Source organism: Dendrobates tinctorius, unplaced genomic scaffold (assembly GCF_039654945.1).
Source record: "Dendrobates tinctorius isolate UK_male_01 unplaced genomic scaffold, ASM3965494v1 ptg000022l, whole genome shotgun sequence".
Lineage (NCBI taxonomy): Eukaryota > Metazoa > Chordata > Amphibia > Anura > Dendrobatidae > Dendrobates > Dendrobates tinctorius.
The window spans coordinates 115,186,865-115,204,678 of NW_027361690.1; the positions used below are offsets into that span (position 1 = coordinate 115,186,865).

At 44.6% G+C, this 17,814-nt stretch overlaps 1 protein-coding gene across 2 annotated transcripts in view; it reads left to right on the forward strand.

Moving 5' to 3' along the window:
• The window catches only part of TACR1 (tachykinin receptor 1), a 365,547-nt gene that overhangs the window by 134,210 nt on the left and 213,523 nt on the right, over nucleotides 1-17,814 (forward strand). For both annotated transcript variants that reach the window (XM_073569066.1, XM_073569065.1), the window contains exon 2: nucleotides 16,721-16,918. In XM_073569066.1, the coding sequence (XP_073425167.1) occupies nucleotides 16,721-16,918 (198 nt within the window). The remainder of the gene's footprint in view (nucleotides 1-16,720; nucleotides 16,919-17,814) is intronic.

The window sequence follows — 17,814 nt, forward strand, 5'->3', positions numbered from 1 at the left end:
TAATGCACAGCATCCAGGTTAGCAGCCTATTAATGATGCACACACTATTAGATCAGGTGGGCTGCCCAGCGCTATCCAAATGCATCCCATGTGAACAGACACAACAGTGTCCAAATTGACCCAGCTTAACCCTGAAAAATAAAGTAAAGAAAATACACATAAAAAGGTATGCAAGCTCGCAACCCGCGCCAAGGATCCTCACGCTTGTGAGTCCTAATACTAAAAAGCAAAGCCACAAAAAGAGAACTGCAAATCCTCCAAAAATGTTTTAAAAAATCAGAAAAAAGGCAGCGGGGTTTATCTGCCCAGCTCTCCAAACAAATGCGCTCTATTGAAACATATTATTTCAGAGCACTCTCAAGGATATGACCATTCAGAGTGTTCACAGAATCCTCAAAGAAAGTCTTGGCATGTTCCTAATAGAGTGCATATTCCTCAACTTGAGAACTTTGGGTATAGACCACAAATTTGTAAATTGGATGGAAGCATTCATTCATCATATATGCAGATGTGTTCTTCCTAACATTATGGCTCCAGAAATGAGAGTGAATCAACTTAAAAATAATAATAATGAAAAAGAACATTACTGTCATGCATTGTTTTTGCTAGATGTGTCTGCGTGAGAATGTATTGTGGGAAGTTAGAGCTTTTTAAGCATTAGAGATTGTTCACAGTATTGGAAAATCCTTGAAAATGGCAATGATTTTACTTAAGGAAAATGGTATCAGAACCTTTCTTTCACCCAGAGGAGTGGTTCATATTACTTCTTTCTAGCTTGGATTCTAAATATCCTGGTCAAGGCAATGTGGTTTGTTGGCACTCTCTTATCACATAGCGCCCAGGACACACCCTGGTTTTCCCTCCCTCCTTCACCCCTAAATAATGAATGTCTTCAACAGATCAGAAACAAAGCATCCTAACAGTTCTATTGTTGGGAAGAGCTTTTATTCTTTGTGATAGAAAAGTTGATTTATTGTCAAGGCAATAATGATCCAATGGGCAACCTATCCATAATTGATGAAAATTAGGGGTCTCATGTTCCAATCACATTTTTCCTCTTATTACAGCTGGGTGAATGCTGTACTGCTCAAATGCCATCATCTCTTTATGGCATTCGCTAAGCGATTATGTGCAATGTCATGATGACTGTATCCGTATGACTTAGAATCAGTTACACAGTCTTCAGCTGATGATATTATGACTTTACAATTGAGAGAACGTGACAGCGGACAATGCATTCTGACCCTAAAAGGATTCATTTTCAAGAGCTTGTTGACAGCTTCAGATTGCTCCCTTCATTTTTTCTGCCCTGACCTCGATTAAACACAAAAGCTAAACTCATCCCTTTAATGATTGCTATCAGGCGTATAACTTTAAATGGCTTTTCATGATGTCTCTGTCTTGCTGCAATTGAGGGTTTCAGATTCAAAAGGCAATTGCCAGCAAAAAATAATGATTAGGTAAAAAAGAAAAACTAAAAGGATCGGTTCTTGCATCACTAGGGCATAACATTCTTTGTATGTTGCTATGAGTGGGTTGTTAAATGGACTGGCTGGAACCATCTTCAAGCAATCGTTTCTTTCTCTTGTTTCCCAGTAGATTTCATTAGGGCAATAGTTTGTACACACCAACACAATTCTCAATCACGTGAAAAAAAAGGTTCAATACTTGGTCATTACTCTTAATTTTTATTAAGATGATTGTGATTTGCAATCCCCAAGCTCATCGATGGGAAAAGGAATGATGTATATAATAATGTGGGAATAATAGTGATTATCGCCCAGAATTTTGTATTCAATGACTCAGATGTTCTGAATAGAATAATAAAATGTAGAGGTCTGTTCACGTGGGCCGACCGGCGGTACGGTACGACCGCTGATCAGTAAACTTTTACCGATTGGCAGTTGTTTAACTTCCTGTTTACACAGGCAGACCAAATCAAATGATTTGCACACAACGATCTATACTGGATCTATACTATACTAGATCGCTAGATGCCCATAGGCTGCCACGGTTCTCAGCAGCGCAAGTCTTGTTTACATAGGATGATACCCCACCATGGGCAAGGATCTTTTATGGTGCGCAAAGGATCATTTCGCCCAATGAATGAGCGTTTTGCTTGTTCATCGATTGACTGGAATCAGGCTTACACAGCAAGATAATCGTGAAATGATCTTTTTTAACAATACTTGTTCACAATTATCTTGCCGTATAAATGCCTCTTAACTCAAGGCAAACAATTTTGGTGCTCTATATGCCCTTTAGATCATCCGCTGTGGCGTCCTAAGCCAAAGTTATGGTTAACACAGTTCATAACCAGACAACTGGTCAACAGATAAGTATTTGCTATTAAATATTTTTGTAAAATAATCTTTTTGAGGGGGTGTTTCTGAGGTATAGGTGGCTTTAATTACATGAAGTAGCCACATTCTAAATATGACTTTAACCCCTTTACCCCCAAGGGTGGTTTGCATGTTAATGACCAGGCCAATTTTTACAATTCTGACCACTGTCCCTTTATGAGGTAATAAATCTGGAACTCTTCCATGGATCCTCGTGACATATCGTACTTCATGATAGTGGTAAAATTTATTTGATATGACTTGCGCTTATTTGTGAAAAAATTGGAAATTTGGCAAAAATTTTGCAATTTTCCAACTTTGAATTTTCATGCCCTTAAATCACAGAGATATGTCACGCAAAATACTTAATAAGTAACATTTCCCACGTGTCTACTTTACATCAGCACAATTTTGGAACCAATTTTTTTTTTTCTTAGGAAGTTATAAGGGTTAAAAGTTGACCAGCGATTTCTCATTTTTACAACACCATTTTTTTCTTAGGGACCACATCACATTTGATGTCACTTTGAGGGGTTTATATGATAGAAAATACACAAAAGTGACACCATTCTAAAAACTGCACCCCTCAATGTGCTCAAAACCACATTAAAGAGGTTTTTTAACCATTCAAGTGCTTCACAGATTTATTTTTTTTCACAAAAATTTTACTGTAGACCCAATTTTTTTTATTTTCGCAAGGATAACAGGAAAAAAATGTATCCCAAAATGTGTTGTGCAATTTCTCCTGAGTATAAGAATGCCTCATATGTGGGGAAAAGCCACTGTTCGGGTGCATGGCAGAGCTTGGAAGGGAAGGAGCGCCACTTGACTTTTGAATGCAAAATTTGCTGGAACAATTAGTGAACACCATATCGTGTTTGGAGAGCACCTGATGGCCTAAACAGTGAAAATCCGCCACAAGTGACACCATTTTGTAAACTAGACCTGAAGTTTGCCAATGAACACCTGGATGATTCTGTGAGTGATTGGGAGAAGGTGCTGTGGTCAGATGAGACAAAAATTGAGGTCTTTGGCATTAACTCAACTTGCTGTGTTTGGAGGAAGAGAAATGCTGCCTATGACACAAAGAAGACCATCCCCACTGTCAAGCATGGAGGTGGAAACATTATATTTTGGGGGAGTTTCTCTGCTAAGGGCACAGTACTACTTAACAGCATCAATGGGAGAATGGATGTACCTTAAAATCCTGAGTGACAACCTCCTTCTGCCAGAACATAAAAAATGGGTCGTGGCTGGGTCTTCCAGCAAGACAATGACCCAAAACATACAGCCAAGGCATCAAAAGGAGTAGCTCAAAAGAAGCACATTAAGGTCATGGAGTGGCCTAGCCAGTCTCCAGTCCTTAATCCCATAGAAAACTTATGGAGGTGTCACGTCGCAGCCAGACTCAGGGCCTGCTGTTCCGGCGTCGGCCACTAGGAGGCGCCGGACGTCACTGCCAGACTCAGGGCCTGCAGTTCCGGTCTCGGCCACTCGGGGGCGCCGGACCGTCACGTCGCCGTCGGACTCAGGGCCTGCTGTACCGGCGTCGGCCACTAGGAGGCGCCGGACGTCACTGCCAGACTCAGGGCCTGCAGTTCCGGTCTCGGCCACTCGGGGGCGCCGGACTGTCACATCGCCGTCGGACTCAGGGACGGCTATTCCTGCCTCAGCCACTGGGAGGCGCCGTGGTTCGCTCCAGGGTGAGGGTGGTGGCAGAGAGGGGGCTCCTGCACAGGCATCTGGTGGGCGCAGGCTCCGCCCCTCTGTCAGTCATGTAGGGCTTACTGCATGTCCATCTGGCCTGGTCCGGGGGCGGTCCTGGTTACATCATCGGGCCGGGAACCTGTGAGGGAGGACCTGATCCCTCAAATACCTGGGGACTGGTCTTGCAAGCCGCCGGATATATTCTTGGTTCCCCTGCGTGTTACTGTGTGAATTTCTATAGTGTATACTCTGACCTCAGCCTGGATTCTTGACCATTCTATTGCCTGCCGTTTTTGTACCTCCGCCTCTCTTCCGACTTTTTGACGCTGACCTTTGCTTGGATTCCTGACTCTCCTTCTGCCTGCTGATTCTGTACCTCGCTGCCCTCCTGGTTTTACTGACCCTGGCCTGGACTTTTGACTCTCCTTCTGTCTGCTGATTTCGTGCCTCTGCAGTGCCCTGGTCTCAGACTCCTGCATCCTGACCTTGATTACGGGTTTTAGTTTTGACCCCTTGGTGGCCGTCCTGCTCTGGTCCACTGCTAATCTAGACAGCTACCTCCTGGGCCTTGCTACAATTCCAGATCCCTGTATAGGGGTTAAGGGTCTCGGGGTTACTCGGGGTGCTGTCCCCACTGCAGCCCAGATTCGCAGACGGCCGTCACATTATATCCGGCCCAAAAAAGAACTGCTTTTTGTGTATATTTCCATCATATATAAAAGCAGTCTCCTGATTTTTTTTTTTTCCCTGAGCTGATTTCCTGGCCTACACCTGCTCCAGAGCACAGTCTGAAGGAATACTCCCATCTTCCTATACCATCAAGCTGCAGCCTGGAGGCTTCAAGGGAAATGCTGAGCGTCAGAAATCCACATTCCTGGGACGTTTGCCTCTGGGCAGCTCTGGTCGTGCTGTCCCAGAGGCTCAGGTATTGCCCGCAAATGCGGCTAAACTTTTGTTACCCGTTTCTCTCTTATTTTCAAAGAAATCTTTGTGTGTGAAGGCCTATGTGGATTGTGGTTCCGCAGGCAACTTCATAGATTTTTTGCTTGCAAGGAAACTCGGTGTACCTCTTTTAAGGCTTAATGCCCCTATTCAAACCACGGCGATTAATGGTACATCCATTATCCAGGGTGGAGTGGAATTTGTTACTACAGAGACTGTTATGTCAGTGGGGGCATTACACACCGAACATATGTCATTTTTTGTTATTTCCAATTTATCACATGCAGTTGTGTTAGGTATGCCATGGTTGCGCCAGCATAATCCTATTATTGACTGGCACCAAGGGGATATCGTGCGCTGGAGTCCACAGTGTCAGAATCACTGTATGTCGCTGTCAGTGAACCAAATTAAAATTAAAACACCCTTTATACCATACGCATTAAGGGACTATGAGGACGTCTTTTCCATAGTGGAGTCTGAGAAATTACCGCCTCATAGAGAGTATGACTGTCCTATAGACTTGGTCCCAAGTGCTCGTCTCCCTAAGGGGAGAATATTTAACCTCTCTGGTCCTGAGCGTGTAGCCATGAAGGACTACATAGCGGACAGCTTGCAAAAAGGTTTTATTAGACCCTCCACTTCACCTGTAGGGGCTGGGTTTTTCTTTGTAGAAAAAAAAGATGGTGGACTCAGACCGTGTATTGATTATCGTGAGCTGAACGCGATTACTGTGAAAAATCAGTATCCGCTTCCACTCATCCCTGATCTGTTTAATCAGCTACTAGGAGCCCGTTGGTTCACTAAGCTTGATCTCCGGGGGGCTTACAATCTGGTTCGCATAAGAAATGGGGATGAGTGGAAAACAGCCTTTAACACACCTCTTGGTCATTTTGAGTACCTTGTGATGCCGTTTGGATTGAGTAACGCGCCTGCCGTGTTCCAACACTTTGTGAATGATATATTCAGGGATATTTGTGGGGTATATGTAGTGGTTTATTTGGATGACATCCTGATTTACTCCGCTGATGTTCTTACACACGTGCAACATGTCCGTTCTGTACTCCAGAGACTTAGAGAACATTCTCTATACGCCAAGTTGGAGAAATGTGTTTTTATGGCTGAGGAGGTACAATTTTTGGGGTACATGATTTCTGCTAAGGGGTTTCGCATGGATCCTGCCAAGATCCGACCCATTAGAGAATGGGTACAACCTAAAACTCTAAAAGCGCTGCAGCGATTCTTGGGATTTACTAATTACTACCGTAAATTCATCAAAGGCTTCTCTGAGATCGCCAAACCGCTCACGGATCTGACCCGGAAGGGGGCTGACGTGGTTAATTGGAAGCCAGAGGCACTTCAGGCATTTTCTGTTTTAAAGGAGTGTTTTTCTGCCAACCCAATATTAATTCAGCCTGATCTAGATCGCCCCTTTGTGGTAGAGGTTGATGCCTCTGAGGTTGGGGTAGGTGCAGTGCTTTCCCAAGGCACTGCCTCTCTCACTCAACTCCGCCCATGTGCCTTCTTTTCCCGAAAATTCTCCCCTACTGAGAAAAATTATGATATAGGGAATCGGGAATTGTTGGCGATAAAGTGGGCCTTCGAAGAATGGCGCCACTTTATCGAAGGTGCTAAACACAAGGTTACCGTGATCACAGATCACAAGAACCTGACCTACTTGGAGTCAGCTAAAAGACTGAATCCTAGGCAGGCCAGGTGGGCCTTATTTTTCTCAAGGTTTAACTTTGTGATCACGTTTCGTCCAGGGACGAAAAATGTAAGGGCTGATGCCCTCTCTCGAAGTTTCTGCCCCTCACAGGCTGAGGACTCGGAACCAGTCCCAATACTGGCCAATGGGATCGTCGTGTCGGCCGTGTCTCTGGACCTTCTGGAGGAGATCCGTAGATCCTCAGAACAAGTCCCGGACACGACGCCCCCCCAGAAATTGTTCGTTCCGGCCCCGTTGCGTCTACAAGTTATGAAAGAGTCGCATGACTCTGTCCTGGCAGGCCATCCTGGTGTTAATAATACAGCCAGACTAGTGACCAGGAATTTTTGGTGGCCGACGGTGGTTAAGGACTGCAAGGATTACGTACTGTCTTGCGAAACTTGTGCTCGTGCTAAGTCCCCCCATAATCGGCCTGCCGGCTGGCTCCAGTCCTTGCCTGCCCCAGAGAGTCCATGAACCCACATCTCCATGGACTTCATTACTGACCTGCCACCCTCAGAAGGGAAGACATGTATCTGGGTGGTGGTAGACAGGTTCAGTAAGCAGTGCCATTTTGTTCCCCTGTCTGGACTACCTAATGCAGAAACGCTGAGTAAATTGTTCGTTATTCATGTAATACGACTGCATGGCGCCCCGGTGAATATCGTGTCCGACCGAGGAACCCAGTTCGTTTCTAAATTCTGGAGGGCGTTCTGCAAACGGATTGGCGTTGAATTATCCTTCTCCTCCGCTTACCACCCTGAGACCAATGGTCAAACTGAGCGCACTAACCAGGGCCTAGAGCAGTATCTCCGCTGTTATGTTTCGGAACATCAATCTGATTGGGTGGAACATCTCCCGTTAGCCGAATTCGCCCTAAATAACCAATACCAAGAATCCATCAAAACCACCCCGTTCTTCTGTAATCTTGGTTTACACCCACGTTTTGGTTCATTTTCGGCTAAGATGTCGGACCTCCTGGGGGTAGAGAAATCCATACATCACTTAAGGACCATCTGGTCAGAGGTGAACTCAAACTTGAAAGGCTCCCAAGTCAGACAGGCTGCGGCGGCAAATAAACGGCGGTCCAAGGGGCCGCACCTGGGAGTTGGGGACAAAGTTTGGCTGTCTACCAAGAACATTAAACTTAAGGTACCATCTGCCAAACTGGGCCCCAGATTTATTGGTCCCTATGAGATTTTGGAGGTAATTAACCCGGTAGCCTTTCGCTTAAAGCTCCCTCAGTCCTTCAAAATACCCGTTTTCCACAAATCCCTCCTAAAAACGTACCGCTCCCCAATTCAAGCTGTCCAGTCCCCTCCTCCTCCAGTTTTAGTCAAGGGTACCTTGGAGTACAAAGTCCAAGGTATCCTTGATTCCCGTTTAGTGAGAGGGTCCGTGCAATACTTAGTGCATTGGAAGGGCTACGGCCCAGAGGAGAGGTCCTGGGTCCCTGCTGGTGACATCCATGCCAAGGGGTTAATTAGAAGATTTCACCTCCTTCACCCGGACAAACCGGGTTTTGAGGGTCCGGAGGCCCCTCTTAGAAGGGGGGGTACTGTCACGTCGCAGCCAGACTCAGGGCCTGCTGTTCCGGCGTCGGCCACTAGGAGGCGCCGGACGTCACTGCCAGACTCAGGGCCTGCAGTTCCGGTCTCGGCCACTCGGGGGGCGCCGGACCGTCACGTCGCCGTCGGACTCAGGGCCTGCTGTTCCGGCGTCGGCCACTAGGAGGCGCCGGACGTCACTGCCAGACTCAGGGCCTGCAGTTCCGGTCTCGGCCACTCGGGGGCGCCGGACCGTCACATCGCCGTCGGACTCAGGGACGGCTATTCCTGCCTCAGCCACTGGGAGGCGCCGTGGTTCGCACCAGGGTGAGGGTGGTGGCAGAGAGGGGGCTCCTGCACAGGCATCTCCGCCCCTCTGTCAGTCATGTAGGGCTTACTGCATGTCCATCTGGCCTGGTCCGGGGGCGGTCCTGGTTACATCATCGGGCCGGGAACCTGTGAGGGAGGACCTGATCCCTCAAATACCTGGGGACTGGTCTTGCAAGCCGCCGGATATATTCTTGGTTCCCCTGCGTGTTACTGTGTGAATTTCTATAGTGTATACTCTGACCTCAGCCTGGATTCTTGACCATTCTATTGCCTGCCGTTTTTGTACCTACGCCTCTCTTCCGACTTTTTGACGCTGACCTTTGCTTGGATTCCTGACTCTCCTTCTGCCTGCTGATTCTGTACCTCGCTGCCCTCCTGGTTTTACTGACCCTGGCCTGGACTTTTGACTCTCCTTCTGTCTGCTGATTTCGTGCCTCTGCGGTGCCCTGGTCTCAGACTCCTGCATCCTGACCTTGATTACGGGTTTTAGTTTTGACCCCTTGGTGGCCGTCCTGCTCTCGTCCACTGCTAATCTAGACAGCTACCTCTTGGGCCTTGCTACAATTCCAGATCCCTGTATAGGGGTTAAGGGTCTCGGGGTTACTCGGGGTGCTGTCCCCACTGCAGCCCAGATTCCCAGACGGCCATCACAGGAGGGAGATGAAGCTCCGAGTTGCCAAGCGACAGCTTCAAAATCTTAATGATTTAGAGATAATCTGCAAAGAGGAGTGGACCAAAATTCCTCATGACATGTGCGCAAACCTCATCATCAACTGCAAAAATTGTCTGACTGCTGTGCTTGCCAACAAGGGTTTTGCCACCAAGTATTAAGTTTTGTTTGCCAGAGGGATCAAATACTTATTTCTTGCTGCATAATGCAAATAATTTTATATAAATTTATATACAGTGGAAACGGAAAGTATTCAGACCCCTTTAATTTTGTCACTCTTTGCTTCATTGCAGCCATTTAGTAAATTCAAAAAAGTTCATTTTTTTCTCATTAAAGTACACTCTGCACCCCATCTTGACTGAAAAAAACAGAAATGTAGACATTTTTTTAAATTTTTACAAAAAGAAAAACTGAAATATCATATGGTCATAAGTATTCAGACCCTTTGCTCAGTATTGAGTAGAAGCACCCTATTGAGCTAGTACAGCCATGAGTCCTCTTAGGAATGATGCAACAAGTTTTTCACATCTAGATTTGGGGATTCTCTGCCATTCTTCCTTGCAGATCCTTTCCAGTTCCGTCAGGTTGGATGATGAACGTTGGTGGATAGCCATTTTCAGGTCTCTCCAGAGATGCTCAATTGGGTTTAGGTCAGGGCTCTGGCTGGGCCAGTCAAGAATGGTCACAGAGTTGTTCTGAAGCCACTCCTTTGTTATTTTAGTTGTCTGCTTAGGGTCATTGTCTTGTTGGAAGGTGAACCTTCAGCCAAGTCTGAGATCCAGAGCACTCTGGAAGAGGTTTTCATCCAGGATATCTCTGTACTTGGCCGCATTCATGTTTCCTTCAATTGCAGCCAGTCATCCTGTTCCTGCAGCTGAAAAACACTCCCATAGCATGATGCTGCCACCACGTTTCACTGTTGGGATTGTATTGGGCAGGTAATGAGCACTGCCTGGTTTTGTCCACACATGCCTCTTAGAATTATCACCAAAAAGTTCTATGTTCATCTCATCAGACCAGAGAATCTTATTTCTCATAGACTGGGAGTACTTCATGTGTTTTTTAGAAAACTCTATGCAGGCTTTCATATGTCTGGCACTGAGGAGAGGTTTCCGTTAGGCCACTCTGCCATAAAGGCCCGACTGGTGGATGGCTGCAGTGATTGTTGACTTTGTGGAACTTTCTCCCATCTCCCTACTGCATATCTGGAACTCAGTTACAGTGATCTTGGAGTTCTTTACCTCTCTCACCAAGGCTCTTCTCCCACGATTGCTCAGTTTGGCTGGATGGCCAGGTCTAGGAAGACTTCTGGTGGTCCCAAACTTTTTCCATTTAAGGATTATGGAGGATACTGTGCTCTTAGGAACCTTGAGTACTGCAGAAATTCTTTTGTAACCTTGGCCAGATGTGTGCCTTGCCACACTTCTGTCTCTGAGCTCCTTGCCCAGTTCCTTTGACCTCATGATTCTCATTTGGTCTGACATGCACTGTGAGCTGTGAAGTCTTTTATAGACAGGTGTGTGCCTTTACAAATCAGGTCCTATCAGTTTAATTAAACACAGCTGGACTCCAATGAAGGAGTAGAACCATCTCAAGGAGGATCACAAGGAAATGGACAGCATGTGATGTAAATATGAGTGTCTGAGCAAAGGGTCTGAATACTTATGTCCATGTGATATTACAGTTTTTCATTTTTAATAAATTTGTGAACATTTCTAAATTTCAGCTTTTATTTGAGTCAAGATGGGGTGCAGAGTGTACATTAATGAGTAAAAAACATGACCTTTTTTGAATTTACCAAATAGCTGCAATGAAACAAATAGTGAAACATTTAAAGGGGTCTGAATACTTTCCGTACCCACTGTAATTTATACAATGTGTTTTTCTGGATTTTATTTTAGATCTATCTCTCAATGTTAAAATTAACCTACCCTTAAAATTATAGACTGTTCATGTCTTTGTCAGTGGGCAAGCTTAAAAATCAGCAAGGGATCAAATACTCTTTTCCCCCTCTGTATACGTCTATGTTGTATTTTAGAAATCTTATATTTTTACCTCCCGTGGACATAATTCTTTGTTACATTAGCTGAAGAAAGGCATTTGGTTCTTTCTTTTCAGTTATCATCAGTCTTTTGTCATCAAAGTCCTCTTTGTCCTTTTTCATTTTTCAGTCTATTTACCATTAATTTGAATGCAATCTCTAAGGTGTAACGTCCTCTTTTCCCAAAACAGTAGTCACCATTCTTTTATTCAACAGGAGCCCAGAGTGTCCATATAATGTTAGCCTGGCTTTGTCAGTTGTATTTTTATGGATGTTGTGTTCCAAGTTTTCTGAAAGATTTTCTATTTAATCCAATTTACATAATTACCGACCATTAATTGAGATGATGGGTAAGAAAGCCGTGTCATGAATTTTAATGAATGTTTTGTCCCATAATCACTTGGTTACAACAGTCATGTAAAATGACAAAGAAATGCGTTGTTTCTATTATTATGTAAAGATTTATGAGCTTTATTTATATCTCTGACACACATAAATAGTTTGTTTCCGGAAAATAGCAGAACGCCATTGTGTTTTTTTGCGAGTATCTGAGATCATAAAGATAGATTTTCCACATTTTTTTAAAAGATAACTTGAGAATACATTAATTGGTGAGTGAAAAAACATCAAAAACAAATAATTTCTGGGTTAGGTGATGCAATCCCACTAGAAAATGGCAAATTTATTTGAGTGGAATTGAATCTTACAAAAATTAGCAAAATTAGCATTCTGGAGAATACAGATTTTTTTGTAATACACTTCGTCCGAATTCAGCAAAATGGCGGCTGCCATTTTAATGAACAGTAGAGAGCCAGCAAAAGGTTAAAAAAGAAAAAAACTAACCTTATCACTCTTCATTGCTCCCTGCTCGCTGTCTCGCCCTCCAGATTTCTATTGCATCATATGGTCATCACTTCGCATCTCAGGCCTGGTGCTCACCCTAGATTGGGCTGGAGATGTGACGGAGACTCACAGGATCAGACAGTGTGTAGGCAGCAGTGGAGATAGCAGGAAAGGTGAGCGGTGCCAGTGGCGGATCTTAATAGGGGCGGATGGGGCGGTCGCCCCGGGCCCAAGGTTTTTTGGGGGCCCAGGGCAGGGGCCAATCCGGTCGGCATCTGTGTGAGCCGCCGCCGCCCAGTGGCGTAGGAAGGGGGTTGCGGGGGGGTGCGGGGGGGTGGGCCTCCCCAGGCGGCACGTGTGTGGGGGCGGCGCAGCATGGCAGGAGCAGAAATTCCTCCTCTCTGTGCAGTGGGACTCAGGAGAGAAGCGTGGAGGCGGCCGGCCGAGGCACAGTGAGGAGAGAAGAGGACTGAGTATTAGCAGGAGATTTTGGCAGCGGCTAGCGCAGGTGGGTCACAGGTCACTCACCATTTGGGAGGAGGATGCTCTGCCTCTCCCCAGCCTCCCTCCATGCTCAGTCAGCTGCTGAGCTCTCCCTGCGGGCGGCTTCCTTCCTCAGTGTCACACAGAGTCACTCACACTCACACACACAGCAGCCAGGCAGTCGCAGGCAGCCTGTGTAAGGCTGTGTGCACACACTGCGGATTTTGCTGCGGTTCCACAGCGGTTTTTGACATGTCAATTCTTTCTGCGGATTCTCCTGCGGTTTGCCATCTCCTCTATTGAGGAGATGAAAAACCGCAGGGCAAAACCGCAGAGCAATCCGCAGGTAAAACCGCAGGTATTTTGACCTGCGGTTTCACCTGCGGATTTTACAAAATCCGCGCGGATGAATCCGCACCTAATCCGTAGCGTGTGCACACAGCCTAAGTGTAACTTATATGTTAACACAAAAAAATGGAGTGAAAGTCCAAAATATTTTACAAACGTAAGAAATTTATTTGAGGAACAACCCCGTTATCCCGTGCTAAAGTGCTTACCCATCATGTGCTCCAGGACAAGTGCAGCGCCGCCACCAGCGCAAGTGCAGCGTGGCGGCGCTGCACTTGTCCTGGAGGCTGGAGCACATGATGGGTAAGCACTTTAGCATGGGATAACGGGGTTGTTCCTCAGGGTGCGCACCTGGGTTCTTCCCTACACTTTGTGTCCCGGTTTTATGGCCCATCATTACAAGAAGCACTTGGCTCCTTTTCACTTAATATTATATGGACAGGACAATTAGCAGCTGATATTACCCGATTCCTTCATTGTAGATGTTGTTTATAATTGTCAGTACGATTTTTATGTACAATAAATTTCTTACGTTTCTAAAATATTTTGGACTTTCACTCCATTTTTTTGTGTTAACATGTTATGTGGGAGTGTCCATTATCGATCCCCTTTGAGTCATAATTTTACAAATGGTGACTCGCCTGGGGTACATTGCGAATTGTTCCATTTGGTATTGTTATATATATATATATATATATATATATATATATATATATATATATATATATATGTGTAACTTATACTGCGGCCAGGGGCAGAGGAGGCGGAGCTGAGCCTCCACATTACTGTCTGTGCTGCCTGGGAGCACTGTCGCAGGCAGTGTGTCAGAAATGAATGTCTGTCTGTGACTGTGTGATTAATCATTAACATCCCTAACCAGTAGCCGGCCAGGCCGGTACCCCCTCCCAAGCGCGGCCATTTTATTCCTTTCCAGACCCCGCATCCGAGCAGGCCATTCACCGCCCGGGGGGGCGCCAAATTCGGGAACAGCCGATTTAATATTATTTATATTGTTTGACCATACAATACAATTTCTTGTGAGAAAAAAGTAATTTTTCTTTGTTTTTATGGTCTAATAAATGTTACAATTTGTATACCTAAAAATCAGCATATGCAGTGTTTTTGTGAGAAGAGCCACAAAATTTTGACAGAAAATGTTTTCCTGGGAAGTGGGGTACAGGGGCCCAGGTTTTATGAACAGCCCCGGGCCCATAGTCCACTTAATCCGCCACTGAGCGGTGCTATGACTCTATTTCTTTTTCTCTTTTTTATCTTTTGCTGACCATTTGCTTTTCTAACTGCCCCCACTGCTTCCTGCCTGCTGTTCGAGCCTCTGTCGCACCACATCTCCAACCCGGCGTTCACTCTAGGCTTACGACGGCTAGCAGGCCATGGAATTCACTGCACGTGCAAAGGGGTCTACTCGCAACCAGATGCTCAGGCCTAGAATGAACACAGAGCAGTAACTTCCAGGCAGCATATGCGTAGTAATTTTGGGGTCTGCTGATATCTGGAAGCCCTGGCCTAGAGTGAACAACCAGGCTGGAGATATGATGCAACGAAGGTGCGAAGGACAAGGGGCAAGAAGCAGTGGGAGTTGCCAGGGAAGTCAGCCATGAGGTGAGTACAAGCATTTGTTTTATTTTTGCATCTTACGTTTCTTATGCTCTATGGTCCACAGGGACAACACAGTATAATAAGGGACATTACATTTCTGGAAAATAACTTCTCTGCAAATCAAGTTCCCCGGTAAAATCCGCACAAACAGGAGAATTTAAATTTTGCCTGATGGTTACAATTCACAGTGGCATGTGAATGTTTTGGCACCCCTGGTCAAAATTACTTTTATTGTGAACACTTAAGCAAGATTAAGATGCAATGATCTCTAAAAGGGCTAAAGTTAAAGATGACACATTTCCTTTTTATTTCAGGCAAAGATATATATTTTTTTTTCATTTTTTTACATTATAAAAATTACAAAAAGGTACATGGGACAATGCAGTTTGGGCACCCTGCATGGTTAGGACCTAGTAACACCCCCATTTGAAAGTATCACAGCTTGTAAACACTTTATGTAGCCAGAAAAGAGTCTTTCAAATTCTTGTTTGAGGGATTTTCAACCATTCTTCCTTGAAAAATTCTTCCAGTTCTGTGAGATTCCTGGGTATTCTTGCATGCACTGCTATTTTGAGGTCTAGCCACAGATTTTCAATGATGTTCAGATCAGGGGACTGTGAAGGCCATTGAAAAACATTCAACTTGCGCCTTTTGAAGTAGTCTATTGCAGAATTTGATGTGTGTTTAAGATCATTATCCGTTTGTAAAAGCCATCCTCTTCTCAACTTCAGCTTTTTTACAGATGGTGTTATGTTTGCATCAAGAACTTGTTAAAATTTAATTTCATCAATTCTTCCAGCTACCCATGAAATGTTCCCCATGCCATTGGCTGTAACACAACCCCAAAGCATGATGGATCCACACCTGTGCTTAATTGTTGGAGAGATGTTCTTTTCCTGAAATTCTGGGCCCTTTTTTTCTCCACACAGACATTTGATTGTTGTGGCCAAAGAGTTCTGTTTTAATTTCAGTGGTCCACACGACTTGTTTACAAAATGCATCAGTCTTGTTTAGATGTTCTTTTGAATACTTGTGTCTCTGAATTTTACAGTGAGGACGTAGGAGAGGTTTTCTCCTTGTGACTCTTCTATGAAGACCATATTTGTGCAGGTGTTTCTGAACAGTAGAACAATGTATAACAACTCCAAAGTCTGCTAAATCTTTCTGAAGGTCATTTGCATTCAATTGGGGGTCCTGATTTGCCTCTCTAGCATTCCTACGAGCAGATCTCACTGAAATTTTGCTTGGTCTTAAAGACCTTATTTTGACCTCCACTGTTCCTGTTAACTGCCATTTCTTAATTACATTTCGAGCTGAGGAAAGGGCAACTTGAAAACGCTTTGCTATTTTCATATAGCCTTCTCCTGCTTTGTGGGCCTCCACCATTTTCATTTTCAGATTGCTAGGCTTTCCTAAAGATGATAGTGAGCAAGCCATAACCCTAATAGGCTAATTATGGTCCAAGACTACCCAAACTTTTGCATCGGCCCATTTGCCTTTTTGTAATTTATTTAAATGAAAAAAAATGACAATATATTTTTTGGCCTAAAATAGAAAGGAAATGTGTTATCTTTAACTTTAGCCCTTTAAGAGATCATTTCATCTTCAACAGTTCATGCCACTGTACGTTCACTATGGACCCAGTACAGATTGGTGTGATTGGCCAAATTGCGATGATTTGGGCAGATTTTGAGATGGGTGTTAGATTTGTATAAGTTGGTAGACTGCTATTTAATTTACACAATGAAATCAGAACATGCCACATTTAATGTTGTATAATATTCATCTAAAGGATTATGACCCATCCTCAAACTCCATGTTATATAAGCAAGGGGTTTATATGCACAATTGTCTTCACTGAATACTGAACCATAAAAATGTTTCTTACTATTTTTAATTGAAAACATTTTTTATTGGTGTATGAGCAGGTAGAGAAGATAGAAAACTGCACACCTGTTCAAAGCAAAAAGCAATCCGAAACCAATGCAGTGCACATGAACTCACATGCTGTGAATTATAGAAGCTCCATATGTCCAGCCAAGCCGAGCAATCTGTTTTTATTAATCCAGCATCTGCCAACAATACATAATGCAATGATCATGTTCAGGGTTATTTCATCTTACCTATATCTGTATTCTTTCCCAGGTATATGGCTATTATCCATCCGCTGAAGCCAAGACTTTCTGCTACCGCCACTAAAATTGTCATCTGTGTCATCTGGGGCTTCTCCTTTTGCATGGCCTTTCCACTGGGCTATTATGCAGATGTGGATAATATTCCTGGCCGAGATGTGTGCTACTTGGACTGGCCAGGCTATGAACTGAACCGGAAGTATGAAAAAATGTAAGTGTGAAACTTTTAAAAAAGAATTTTATCACCAAATGTATTTTTTAAACTTTACTGTTATCCAGAATAATACAGAAAAAAGGAAACCTGTCATCTGCAAAAAATACTATTTACCTGCCTATTTAGTGATACTCTGTAGGAAAGCAGCATTTAAATCATATAAGGTTGCTTTACCGGAACAGCGGCAACAGGGAGAAAATTAAGTTTTATTATCCCTGCAGCTGCTCACTTCCAGTCATCAGAGTGGTGCAGGGGTGCTAAGGGTTCATACAGACAACCGAATAACTTAGATGAGTGCTGTCCATCGTTTTCATGGATAGCACTCATCACCATGTGATTCTATGGGGCTGTTCATACGTCTGCATGATTTGCCTCTAATTGGAAAGCACTCGGCTATTCAAGTCTATGGGTCTATTGAAAATATTGTACCGCGCTCTGATGTCATCCAAGTTTCTGATTTTCTAGGACACAGTGAAGGGAGAAGATGGAGATTTTTTTTTCATTCTCCACCTCCCAAAAAATTGTCTCACACTATGAACAGAGTCTGATCGGAGTGTGATTAGCATAATAGTGTGAATCTAGCCTAAGGGTACCGTTACACCTAGCGATGCACCAGCGATCCCGACCAGCAATATGACGTGGTCAGGATCGCTGGTGCATCGCTAGGTGGTCGCTAGTGAGCTGCCACACAGGCAGATCTCACCAGCGACATAGCAGCGGTCGGGGTCGCTACTTACCTGTCAGACGCGGCGATCCTGCGTCCTCCCGCCCGCGTCCACGCGTCGCTCGTCGGCGCCACAGGAAGCGCCGCAGGAAGTGACCGACGAGGAATGGTACAGAAGCTTCTCGCGCGATCAGCGATAACCAGCGGGGGAGCTGGTCGCAGGTAAGTA